Below are 14,274 nucleotides of genomic sequence, written 5' to 3'. Positions count from 1 at the left end.
TTTTGTACGTATAATAGGGAAAGTAGTAGGGGACAAAGACAGCTGCTGAATACGCATCACTGGCTATAGCAACTTTTAATTAAGAGATAAACTGCAAAGCGCCAAGCAAGATGGGGAATGAACCATGGAAATGGCATCAGCGGCTTCGTTATGTTTGCCAGGTCGATAGATAATATAAAAATCATAACCAACTAGTTTACCGAGCCATTTGTGTTGGTCAGGTGTTTGAATCACCTGGTCCTGAAGATTTCTTAATGATTGTTGATCAGTGATAACCTGGAATTTGCAGCCAAGCAGGTATTGGTACCATTTCGCAACTGCTTGTGTAACGGCAAACATTTCCCGTTGGTATGGCGAAGCTTGTTGCATACGCGGGCTGAGTTTCTAGCTAAAGTAAGCAATGGGTTGTTTCTCCTGCGGTAGAATAGCGCCGATACCAAAACCTGAGGCATCGGTTTCGATAGTGAGTGGTTTACTAAAATCTGGTAGCTGAAAAACCGGAGTGGTGTTAAGCAAGTTTTTAAGCTGACCAAAAGCGATCTCAGCCAGTAGGGTCCACACGAATGCATCTTTCTTCAGTAGATCATTTAATGGGCATACGATAGATGTATAATTGCGAATAAAACGCCTGTTGTAGCCTGTAAGGCCCAGAAAACTATGGACCTGTTTCACAATGGTGGGTTGGGGCCATTGCTTGATGGTATCAATTTTGGAAGGATCAACTTCGACACTGCTGCAAGAGATAAAATTGTCCAGATATGCAATTTTTGTCATGCCAAACGACTTTTGGAACGCTTTGCCACCAGAGAATGCCACGCAAAAGGTGAAGAACCAAGCAAAGGTGATCCAAATGAGCAGCCCAGGAAGTACTATAAATCAATATATCATGGAAGAAAACCAGTACGAATTTTCTAAGAAACGGACAAAGACATCGTTCAGTAAACGTTGAAATGTGGACGGTACAGAGGCCTAAAGGCATCACCAAAAATTCGTAGTGTCCCGCGTGGGTACTGAAAGCCGACTTAGCAATATCATCTGGTTTGAGGCGGATTTGATGATAACCGGATAGAAGATCCAACTTAGAAATATATACCGCCCCATGGAGTTCATCAAAATGTTCGTCTATAGATGGAATGGGGAAACGATCACAGATAGTAATTGGATTTAACGCCCGATAATCGACGCAGAATCACCACGTGCCATCCTTCTTCCGGACTAAGAGGACCAGAGAAAAAATGGACTACTGCTAGGTTGTATGATCCCTTGTTGTAACATTTCAGCGATGAGTCATTCTATTTATTGAAGGTGGGGATAACGATATGGTTGGATGAAAATTGGGGAACTATGGAAGAAGTTGCTTTTAATGTTATTGGGCTTTTGATTTATTTGCTTTATTACATCCTAAGTTACGGTATGGGACTGTGAGTGATGCATATGAGTATCGTCAAGAAGACTGGGTCAAAACTGCTGCCATGGCAGCTTCTGCTTTTCGGGCTAAATTTGGGGCACAAGAACGATCACATGACGGGATGGGTCATCATGTTGGGTTGAGGCGGGATATATGAAAAGAGTTGGGTGGCATTGGATACTAATAGGGATAGATTTGACATGTAAAATGCATCAAAAACTCGTGATTTTGAGTAAAGTTTTCTTGCAATTATTAATATTTATGAGGTTGTCAACTTTTTAGCCTTCGATTATTGTGCCAGTCAAGAGTTTAGAGTTTTGTGATGATGTCAAAGTCTCTCTTGATCTATTATATTTGCATCATATCTTAGGTAAAAGTGGTGTTTGTTAGGGTTAGAGATATTGGACCCATGTAAAGTCTTGTTTTAAGGATTGACATCTAATATCTCATATTTGTACAATATATAAGTTCTTTTGAAGTTCAGTCGTTTTCTTTTTGTTAGTCATTTGACTTTTAACAAGTCAAACTAGCACCAAGAGTGCCTCAAAAAAAATATGGTGTTAAGCAGTGGGACTAGGTGGTCTTCATGGGGTTAGGAGATGAAATAGTAGAAATTGTGTTCGAACATGGAACTTATGCTAAAAAGGAATACAACGCTTAGCACTATGTCAGCCAGTACATGCTAATTTTTTTTCCAGGTAAAGAGAACCGTACCTTGGCAATATAATGAATTTTAACAAATACAAATAGCTTAGTGATTCTCTTAGGATTTATGCTTGAAAACTCAGTAACCAATATGAAATCCATCGTGGGCAAATATACCTCTGAAAACGTTTTCCTATAACTCATTTCGCCTACAAATGGCACAAATGAACTGATAAACCAAATCACCATTACCACATTTGACCCAAGTAATACACCTATCATTCTATGAACCTATACATAATAGTTCTATGCTTATTAAAATCACAGTGGTTGAAACAATACACACCAACGGAATGCACAAACACATGATTGCCATGACTCTTCACACTCCAATCATACGAAGATGATCACAGATGACTTTATAACATAACACCAAGCAAAATAAGTATAACAAGACAACATCATAAATAACATAAAACACAGTGTTCCTAAAAAGGTTTGGTAAGCATAGTGGCGATACTCACAAAGTTGATGCTATAAGAAGCATCGAGAAATCTAGCGTGTATTGTTTTCTTTAAGCACCATATCTGTAATACCCGAATATGATTCCCATTCATTAGTACCATAAATTAGTGGGATTTCATAAAGATCCGATTGCACGGATTCTAGGACTGAGCTTTTAGTCTCACTATATGTTTCTCGTTGAACCCAAGGATGCGTTGTGAACTTCCTCAAGCCGTCTAGCTCCACTGCCACCTCTTTCATTGTAGGTCTATCACGGCCTACCAAACTTAGACATCTCTTTAAGAGATCACCAACTTCCTGCAACTGCTCAAGCGTCCCTTCTCTTAAAATTCTAGGTTCAACAATTTCAAATAAGCGGTTTCCTGTAACCGAATTGACAAAATATGTAGCTAGATTCTTTTCTTCATTTGTTCTATCAGCACCTATGGGTTTTTTCCCAGTTATGAGTTCTGCAAGGACTACTCCAAAGCTATACACATCACTTTTCTCAGTTAGTTGGCTCGAGTTGAAGTATTCTGGATCCAAATACCCTAGTGTGCCTTGAATAAGAGTAGTTACTTGTTCATGATCTAATGGCACTAACCTTGATGCACCAAAATCTGAAATTTTTGCTGTGTAATTCTCATCCAATAGTATGTTGGTAGACTTGACATCTCTATGTATGATTGGCAAAGAAATTTCTGAATGAAGATATGCAAGTGCACTCGCAGCTTCAGAGGCTACTCTCAATCTATTCTCCCAAGATAACCAATCCATTCCACCTAGTCTATGATGAATATGATTGAAAAGAGTGTTATTAGAGATGAATTCATAAACTAGGACAGGGACTTCCTCTTCCAAGCAACAACCCAAAAGCTTTACTACATTTCGATGAATAACTCGCGTAAGAATCATGACTTCATTGATGAACTGCTCTGCTTGGGTCGCATCAACTAGTTTAGACTTCTTTATTGCAACTACACGTTTATCTAATAAAACTCCCTTGTACACTACACCGTAGGCACCTTTACCAATAATTTTCTCTTGAGCATAATTATTAGTAGCTTTTCTAAGTTGTTCAATACTAAACAAAGTCATTGCTTCATTAGATTGTTGTGATTTGATCTTTTGTTTTAGTAACAAGCCCCCATTTTGCTCAAAGAACTTTTCTCGGAGCCTTATTAGCTTCCTCTTCCTTATACCAAAGCACATCCCTGCTATTCCAGCTAGTATTGTGAACATACTCGATACCATTACTACATATGTATCAACATGAACAAAGATTTTCGTTAGTCAATCTTCTTAACATGCTAACATATTGATTTTATAGGCTTTATTAGTGGACATAAACATAACTATATTTGCATGGAAGAATTACCAATCATGTATTTTGGCGATGACCAATTTGAATCTTTAGTGTCAATGGGTTCACATCCTTTTTTTATGTATGCATCACCATAGAATCCTGGGAGACACGTACAATTGTAACCCCCTAGGGTATTAATGCAAACACCATGGCAAGGGTTGGTTCCTTGATTGTTGCACTCGTCGATATCTAGCAAGAGAATGAAAATTAAGCATGCCACTTCAAAAAAACATATAAGCCTACAGAATTTATATAAATAAAAGAGTAAAGTACATAATTCAATCCTCTGGTTTGATATAAATTATAAAAATTATCCCTCATAAAAAATTGTGAACTTAATCAATTTGATGAACCACATGCTGGTGCCTTGTTTGCAGTTTTGAAGTCCATGTCCATGGTCATTTTGTTGTTCTACTGCTATACTTGATGCTGTGTTGGTCAAACTGAAAATGAAGACAAGCCTTATTCTCCTGGAATACATCTTGGTTAGATTTTGTTGGTTAATCTCGTTAGTTAAGTTAGTATCATTAGTGCCTTAAATGTAAATGCTAGAAAGTTTGGCTAATGTTGTAATATGTATTAAAACAAATTGGAATGATAACTCTTGTAATATGTAATATGTATTAAAACAAATGTAATGTTGTAATATGTATTAAAACAAATTGGAGTATGATCAGTGGGTTTAAATACCGACCTCCTTTAGTCATTTTAAAAACAATCAAATCAATCATATTAGATAATGAAAACTTTATATCTTATTTTGTCTATTGTTGTATTCCTACTGTACCAAAGCATAACATTTATCACTATATATTTGTACTTGTATTCTGCAGTAGTCAATGAAATTGATAGCCATTTACTCTATGATGGTATCGAGACCTGACATTTCATATGCTGTAAATCAAGTCAGTCAGTTTCTGCATGCCCCAACCATTGCTCACTTCCAGGACGTGAAACGTATACTGCGCTATCTTAAAGGAACGATTGCCTTTGGTCTACATTTCAGTCGTCCCACTCACACAACTCTTCTTGGATACTCTGATGCTGATTGGGCCCGATGTTTGGAAACTAGGCGTTCTACTTATGGTAACTCTATATTCTTGGGTGGTAACCTTATTTCCTGGAGTGCCAAAAAGCAACCGACTGTTGCTCGCTCGAGTTGCGAGTCTGAATACAGGGCTATGGCCAACACTGCTGCGGAAATTGTATGGATCACACATCTCCTTAAGGAACTACATGCCTTACCGATGGAACGACCAACCATTCTTTGTGACAATCAAAGTGCCATCTTTCTTACCCAGAATCCTGTGTCCCATAAACGGGCCAAACATATTGATCTTGACTATCACTTTCTCCATGAATTAGTGGCTGCAGGGAAACTAGTTACAAAATTTGTTCCGACCATGCTTCAGGTGGCTGACATTTTCACTAAGAGCCTTCCAGCTTCTCAATTCAATATCTTTCGGGATATGCTTCGCATTAGCCCTCCACCGTTCAGCTTGCGGGGGGGATATTAGATAATGAAAACTTTATATCTTATTTTGTCTATTGTTGTATTCCTACTGTACCAAAGTGTAACATTTATCACTATATATCTGTACTTGTATTTTGCAGTAGTCAATGAAATTGATAGCCATTTACTCTATGAAATCAGTTTTTTGTAGAAATCATTTGTTCTTCATAGATTGTGTTTATACAAGTTTGTTATTCATTATTGTGTGTTAAATCGATCCTTAGGCCATCAAATTTTTTATGAATTAGTTGTTTTCTATTTTTCTGTTGATATATTGGCTTGAGTGTTATTGGATTACAATCTTGTACTGGTTTAAGGATTGCCATATTATTCTGCTTCTAAGACTGTGAGAAGAGGGTTGATTTGGTATTTTTGGCGTTTGTACCTGATTATTCTAAGTTATTCTTGATTATTTTGAATTGGTCCATGGTTGGAATATTTGCACGTCCTAGGCTGATGCTTGGATTTGCTTCTGGCTGGACACAATCTCAAAAGACATATACTATTGCTACTGACTTATTTATTCATCATTATTCTTGAATTCATTTGCAGTTGAGTGACGAAACAAACGTAAAATAACGACTATAAACAAACATAAAATAATGAATATAAACGAACAGAAATAAATAGACATAAATGAATGAGCACAAATAAACGAATCAGGCATGTATTCATGTTCGTTCTTTAATTAAAGAGTAAACTGCCATTTTGGTCCCTGTGGTTTGGCCAGTTTTGCCACTTTAGTCCAAATCTCAAACTTATTACATCTGGGTCCCTGTGGTTTGCATTTTGTTGCCATTTTAGTCCAAATTTCAAAAACCCCATTTTTTTGACTGTTACAACCTCCTATTTTGTCCTGTAGTGCAGGGGCATTTTGGTCCTTTTGCTTTTTATTTTACATTTTCTTTATTAACATCATCCCCAAATAAATAAATAAATCATAATCATCATCATCATCCCCAAATAACTGACTCTCTCTCTTTTCTCTCTAAATCGATCAGATCCAGATCCACGATGCTCTCTAAATCGATCAGATCCAGATCCACCATCGTCATCATCATCTCCGGCGTCGTCCCTACCGAAACTCAGATCCACCATCGTCATCGTCATCTCTGCGTTCCTCTCTCTCTCTCTCTCATGTTTCTCTCTCGTTCGCCTCTCTCTCTCTCTCTCCTGTTTCTCTCTCTCTCTCTCTTTCTAGTGGAATGTTGTTTGAAGGAGATGGTGTTGTGATGTAAAAGAGAGAGAGAGAGAGAGAGAGGTGATGACGTGTCGTTTGTTGATTTATGCAAGGTTACTTGAATCTGTGTTGAATTGGTTTTTGTTACTTGAATCTGGTGGTTACTTGAATCTGTGCTTTTTAATCATTAACTTGAACCCCCTGCATATGCTATGTTTTATTGCTGTTGTTGTTCTGGCAGTGGCATTATTATTTATTAAGTTTGTTTCAAGGCTATGATGATCAGAGTATCAGAGTATTCTGTTGGTGGTTATGATTTTTTTTTGAGTAAACTGCGAGGCTGTGATGATTTCACCTAATCCGAGTCAAAATTGGGTCAACATTTGAGATTTTCCGCAACTTGGCGTGGCAGAATCGGAGGAGGGCAAGTGCGCTTGCAACCTCTGTTTGCAGCCATGGCGGTTTTGATTTGTTGTTGGAGCCTCGTTTCTTTTTACAAATCGGTTTTTGATTTTCTTGAAGATGATGTTCTTGATTTTCTGGTTTTTGATGATGATGTTTGATGATGTTCTTGAAGATACAGATCTGAGCCTCGTTTCTTTTTACAAATCGGTTTTGTTTTTGTGATGGTTTCTGGTTTTGTTCTGGGTTCTGGTTTTGTTCTGGGTTCTTGATTTTCTTGAAGATGATGTTCTTGATTTTCTGGGTTTTGATGATGAAGTTTGACGATGTTCTTGATTTTCTGGGTTTTGATGATGAAGTTTGATGATGTTCTTGAAGATAGATGTTATTAATTACTGAAATGTTATAATAAATTAACATGGACCAAAATGCCCCTGCACTACAGGACAAAATAGGAGGTTGTAACAGTCAAAAAAATGGGGTTTTTGAAATTTGGACTAAAATGGCAACAAAATGCAAACCACAGGGACCCAGATGTAATAAGTTTGAGATTTGGACTAAAGTGGCAAAACTGGCCAAACCACAGGGACCAAAATGGCAGTTTACTCTTAATTAAATTTTAAAAGGTATTGTTCATGTTTGTTTTAAATGAACCAAGGCGAATGAAATTCCAGTCAAATGATAACATTGATGGATTAAACATCTCGTTAAGCAGGGAAGATTTAATCACTAAGGAACGAACGACACTGGCAATTACTTATGAGTTGCCAGTGAAAACGTGTTTTTACTAAAATCGGAGACTAACCTTGGCAGCCATGATCAAGATAGGGGTTACCCTCGTAACCATTCTCACATTTACAACGATACCCACCGCCTTCTACATTATAACATGTACTGTTTCCTTTGCATTCGTTACCATCTGCGCAAGTTCCATTGGGTGCAATTACCCAATCAAGAACAATGGGAATTGTGGACTCTATCCTCTTTACAAAGTCCGTGTAATCAGCTGACAAATCAGTGGCACCGCTAAACTTAAAACTGCCTTCCTCAACAAGAAAGCCATAACCACATTCATTGAAGGACAAAACATCTGAGTGGTTTCGTAAGGTGTTAAGTGTAGCATCGTAATATGTGAGACCCTTGGGTATGGATATTTGACAACACCCTATTCCGGAGCATTGCCCATAAGGCACATTGGGTTTTTTACGACATAGTCCAAAACAACCACTAGTAAAGTCATCTTTATCTGTCCCATTAATCAAAGCGTAATCGTCACAACCAATGACTGTGAACTTGTTCTTTACCGAGAAAGTGTATACTTTGTGCTTACGTAAGTCAATCCCTGATATTACTCCATCTACAAACCCACTTTGGTTGTAGCATACGTAAGAAACTAAAGTTGCTAAACGCACCTCTGAATCTGAAATGTTGTATACTTCAAGGTCGCCACTTGTAGGAAACAACTTTGGGGGTTCGTAAGAAGTATTGCAGATCGTGCTATATGATTCGTCTAGGGAACAATCAGTGCCAATACCGAAAGGGTAAGGAACTGTAATATTCCTGCATTGGGTTGGACAACCTGGCTTTGCTATGTTGTTGGTGGTAGCACCTTCCACTACCATTGTCACACAAATGATGAAATGAAGAAGCATGTTTTCACAATGTGACAGAACACCTTTTTTTGGAGTGTTTTACTTGCAATAATCATATAATTTATAGACTTATGAGTTATGAGTCATTGACTTCGATATGCTTAGCGTCATTTTGTTTTAAATTAATGAGCAAACTTGTGGTATGATTCATTGACTTTGATTTTATTTGTTGCGACGTGGTAATTTGACCGAGACTTGGTTTGATTTGTTCAAAATAATGCCGTGAGAATAATAGCATGAAGAGTTTTTTAGTTCCCATTGTAAAACATATAGTATAGTTTAAATTCTTATCTATTGGTTAATATATAATAGAGTGGCCCTACATAAATAGCCATTGACATGGTAATTTATTTATTTAGTTTAGAATCAGTAGATAAAGATCAAATACAAATAAACTAAGCGTATTAAACATACGAACCGAAGAAAAAGATAAAAAAGTACAGTGTCATTTTTGTAATTATGAGTAACTATCAAAATTACTCTTGTAGAGTAATTTTGTAAAGTTACTCTGTATCAAAATTACTTTTACAAGTGAATCAAAATTATCGTGCAAGTTTATCAAAAAACTGTAGAGTAATTTTGATTTTTTGTAAAGTAATTTTGGTCTTCTAGGATAATTATCAAAATTACACTAACCCCCAAAAAACTATAGAGTAATTTTGATCTTTTGTAGAGTAATTTTGTAAAATAATCTTGTATAGTAATTTTGTTTTGTTAGCATTTAGTTATGGGGTTTAGCTTTAACGTTTAGTTTTTAGCTTTTAGTTTGGGGGGGGGGGGGGAGGGAGGGGGAGTGCTAGGTTTTTTAGGTTTTGGGGGGGGGGTGGAGGGGGTTAGTGTAATTTTGATAATTACCCTACAAGACCAAAATTACTCTATATGAACATTTTACAAAATTACTCTACAAAAGATCAAAATTACTCTACAGTACCATTTGTAGAGTAATTTTAATAATTCTCCTACAAGAACAAAATTACTCTACAAAGACCATTTTAAAAAATTACTCTACAAAAGATCAAAATTACTCTACAGGTACATTTGTAGAGTAACTTTGATAGTTACTGATAATTACAAAAATACTACCGCCTACTTTTTCCTTTTCGTGCAATTCGTATGTTTTGTGCGTAAAGTTTATTTGTACAATAACTTTTCCCTAGACTTAGTTAAATAGTTTGTAATATCTAATATGCACATGACATTATAGCCTACCCATATCTTATGGGTGGAATAAGTCTTAAGGACCGGACCATTAAGTCCTGGGTTTGATGGATACAAGTGGGTTTTCCTCAAATTTATTGGATTTATATGATCGGATAATTTCGCTCGTAAGACGTAACACCATATTACTCCAGTGGTCCGTAAATAATCCAAATTTTCCGTTAAAAAAAGTTTGTAATGTCTAATGTTTGATATACATATGAATGTAGTGTCGTTTATCAATTTTAGTTACATCATAAATAGAGTTGTACTTCACATATATAACACAAGTTTCTGTCTTGAAACAAACTTTATTCATTATTGTTTACAAATAGTTGTTTCGTATCCTATATTATATACTATATATTATCAATTTGAAACATTGTTATGCTTATAGTTGTTGTAAGCTATGCATTAAAGGTTTTACATGTTATTCTTTATTGTAGGTTCTTATGTTTTGTTTGTACTTTGACATAAGGCTTAGGATTTGTATATGTATAATTGTACATGTCATATAAGGTCTTGTGTTGTGTAATTGGGTAAATTGGGCGGTGATCTTGTTCGGTATCGGCACATGAAGTGAAAAACCGGCACCAGCTTGTACAGAAAACGCCAAAAGTCGGTACCGAGTTGATATTGAATATCTTTTAGTTCAGGAAACTCGGTGCTGCTACCCGTTACTATTTGCTCATCCCTGATTACGAGTACTATAAGGACAATGGTATCGTACAACGTTTTTTTGTTGATTTTCTTCAACTTTTAATGATTTCTTTTTTTAGTTTCAGGGGTAGGGATGAGCTCGGTGCCAATCGATACTGAATCGGTACTGGTACCGAAAATACTGGTTACAGTAATGGTATATGAAGGTAAAAGTCGGTACCGAATTGGTATTTATGATCTTTCGGTTCGGGAAATTTCGTACCGACACCCAGTACCATTTGCTCATATCTGACCACGGATTTCATACAAACAATATTATTACCATAAATTTTTTTTTATTGGTTTTCTTTCGGTTATCTTTTAGTGTTTTTTTCTATATTTTCTTTTTTTGTTGTTCTTAGCGGTCCCGTGCGCAACGCGCACGGAAGTATAGAGCTAGTTTAGTTTTATAATAAAAGAAAATATGAGTTGATGTATATAAAGCTGTTTTCATTGACTAGGAATCATTCGGAAATTTATATCTTTTGAACTATGTAATAAAAAGAAGAGTTAAATGCCATTTTAGTGCCTGTGGTTTGGGCCATTTTGCCAACTTAGTCCAAAGGTTTCATTTTTAACCTGTGGGTCCAAAAAGGTTTCACAGTTGCCATTTTAGGCCACTGGGTTAACTTCATCCATTTTTTCTGTTAACGAGAAGGCCAATTTGGTCATTTTGTATGTAATTCTGTTAACTAAAAGGGCAATTCAGCCATATAAAATGACCGAATTGGCCTTCTCGTTAACAGAAAAAATGGATGAAGTTAACTCAGTGGACTAAAATGGCAATTGTGAAACCTTTTTGGACCAACAGGTTAAAAATGAAACATTTGAACTAAACTGACAAAATGACCCAAACCACAGGGACTAAAATGACATTTAACTCTAAAAAGAAACTGATAAGGATATGAAGCTATCTAATTTTTTATTTTCCTAACTAAAATATTTTTACTATTATCCTTATTTAATTTATCAAATTCAAATAAACATGATAATTATTAATCCGTTTGATTCAAGATAAAAGTTTAATATATTACGGTAGTGTTTGTTATGCAAGAATGAGAGGCGAAATGGAACGGATTATTACGAGAGAATAAAGAAAGGCTGTTTGGTTGGTCAATGGAATGGAATCACCCATTCCATAAGGCATTCTATTCCCTCAAAATCATTCCATCCAATCCCCATGTTTTTTTTTCATTCCATCTCATCTAGCACCATTCATCACCAACACCACAACCCACCACCTTCGCCACCACCGATCACCACCACCGACGCCATCATCACCTCCACCCGCAACCCGTCAAGCCATTTCCTCTTTACAAACATTCAAAAACACTCTCAATCTCACTCTAATCAGCTGGTAATTTGAAGATTCGAGCAGAAACATCAACTTTCACAAAATTATGCATAACTCTCTCATTTCTTCCTCTTTTCACTCGATTCTTTTTCCCACTTGCTTGGAACAACCTTAAGAACATTTCCAGAGGTTTTTCATGGAAAACCAAGCCCTGGAATGTCACCGAAAGGGCTCCGAAGTGGACTGTTCATTTCTGTTTTCATCTAAACTTGTTAATCTTAGTCGAACTTGAGTCTAACTCATCTCAAACCTATGTCCTTATGCTTATAACATCATCTATGGTTAGTTAGGCTTAAAAACAAGGTTGAGACATGTAAAATCAGAGGTTAAAACCTCACAAACTTTCTGTTTTGTTCAAGTGTTTAACCCACAAGTGATGTTCAAGCCTAAGGTTTGATGATTGTGTGATGTAGGATTAGCTTGGGCTATCCTACTTGAAAATCCGCACATTGCTTGGTGTTTTTCCATAGATTAGTTGTTGATATATCATTATTACTTGTAAGTTCATGACCCTCCCTGTTGTTTATAACAACAAGTGTAGTGGTGAACAATAGAGGTACCTAAATGGAAGCTTTGTTCTTCCTACCTCATGCATGATTTCTATGATACTTAGAGGTGCCTAAATGAAGATTTTAATCTTCTACCTCATGCTTGACATATATGATATAGTATACTCTACGTAATACTTATGTAATATTCAAATAAACCGAACCCTTGATGATGAACAAGTGGACGTTGTCAAGTTAGTAAGTATATCTTCTAAGCCTCATATGTGATGGATGATTATTTTCATATGGCTATATTTATGTTATTTAAATTCCGAATCTATAATCTTCCGTTATTTCCCCAAACTCGTACATCTATGTTCCTTTGTGTAAAAGGACAAGGTGCTCCAAACTAAACAACCAACTTCACTCGCGGGATTACCAAGTAGGAAAGCTTGCAAAACCGTGAGTATACTCGAACCCATTTTACTTTTATCACTTTTGGGTGTAACATGTATTTGATACAAACTTACACTTCACATGAAACTATTTTAAACTCTATCCATGAAACTATATGATGCTTGTTTAGTCTTGTATGCTAATGTAAATTATTTGTGTCGATTATCTTCACTAACTTTGCTAGGCTACCTTAACAATTATAGCGCTATAGGAGTAATGCACTGCCCACGATTCTTGGGGTAATGTTAAGTTAAACATGTTAACCTCCCTTTATTCTATTTGGGATAAGCTATTTGAACGCATTGGAAACTTGGGTTTGAACATATAAGTACACCGTTTCGGCATGCTAATAAACTTGTAAATTTATGATTCATGTTGGATATGAGCACTTAAGCTATTTTAAGCTATATTATGCTATGTAACAAAACTTGTATACTCACCTTTGCTTTTGCATTGAACTCTATTTTAATACATGTTACAGGTTCATTGTTGAGATGATGATACAAGATGAAACAAGATTTAGGTGGACTTAGATACACATCTAGATTAATTTATCAATTATGATGCTATGTTTGTTTTTGAGACAATGTTGTTTCCTTTTATTTGAATCTTGTATGACAATCTAGTTTTGAAATGAAATGAGAATTTAATTATTATTGTCACATAGTGTTATGAACTCTCTTGCAATCTCGTTTTCATCTCATCCCGATGTTTCCGCCATCGGTTGGGGTGTAACAAATAGAATCCGAGCCAAACCCAAGGTTGTAAAATTACAGAAGAATTATGCTTGATTTATATACTTGACTTGCCAAGCTCCCACTATGGGAGCTAGAACTTTAACCAGGCTCGACGATGGTGGACTGTAGGGTCGACTAAATGGTTGTCATGTAATTTGTTTTTCAACTTACAGTAGTCTTTTACAACTATGTCAATGTGATCTAAATTACTTCAAATTCGATACGCGACCAACATACCATACATTTGAAATTGATACACATGTCTATGTTATTTTTTTTGTTTCTTATTAAGTCACGTATAAAGGGTTACATGTATCTACAAGTTTGCACTTAATTTTGGTTATTTTTATACCGGAAAAGGCATATAAATGTCACACCCCGATATTTCCACGTATTAATGGTGGGCCCAGTGGGGAGTATCGTGACGTAGTTGATATCATCATAGTCAATTAATCACAGTTTAATGCACAGTGGAAGTCTAAAAGTAATTTATACAAACCGAGTTAAAAGTACAATAAAATAATATAATATACAACGGATTGAAAAAGGGATCCACAGGCGGATCAAAACAAAAGAAATATTGTTCAACAGACTTAGAGTGATAAAAGCTTGCAAGACTCTTTATTTAATCACTCAGGAGTTCCAGCCCATTACGCTTAGTACATGCACTTAA

General features: G+C 36.1%; 1 protein-coding gene across 1 annotated transcript; it reads right to left on the bottom strand.

The window, feature by feature from the left end:
• Positions 1–2,347: 2,347 nt before the first annotated feature.
• LOC110941994 (wall-associated receptor kinase 2) lies at positions 2,348–8,640 on the bottom strand. Its single transcript, XM_022183693.2, has 3 exons — positions 7,824–8,640; positions 3,936–4,112; positions 2,348–3,813 (listed from the first exon to the last, which is right to left on the bottom strand). Exons 1-3 carry the CDS (start codon positions 8,638–8,640, stop codon positions 2,609–2,611), a joined length of 2,199 nt encoding a protein of 732 aa, XP_022039385.2. The 3' UTR covers positions 2,348–2,608.
• Between the last annotated feature and the right edge of the window lie 5,634 nt (positions 8,641–14,274).

Source organism: Helianthus annuus, chromosome 14 (assembly GCF_002127325.2).
Source record: "Helianthus annuus cultivar XRQ/B chromosome 14, HanXRQr2.0-SUNRISE, whole genome shotgun sequence".
NCBI lineage: Eukaryota > Viridiplantae > Streptophyta > Magnoliopsida > Asterales > Asteraceae > Helianthus > Helianthus annuus.
The sequence above is the reverse complement of the archived record's forward strand: the minus strand, read 5'-3'. Positions and strand labels throughout refer to the sequence as shown.

Coding starts and splice junctions, on each gene's coding strand:
- LOC110941994 (XM_022183693.2), bottom strand. CDS start 8,640: ATGGTAGTGGAAGGTGCTACCACCAACAACATAGCAAAGCCAGGTTGT. Junction 4,113..7,823: donor TCTTGATCATGGCTGCCAAG/GTTAGTCTCCGA, acceptor TTCTCTTGCTAG/ATATCGACGAGTGCAACAAT. Junction 3,814..3,935: donor ATCGCCAAAATACATGATTG/GTAATTCTTCCA, acceptor ATACATATGTAG/TAATGGTATCGAGTATGTTC.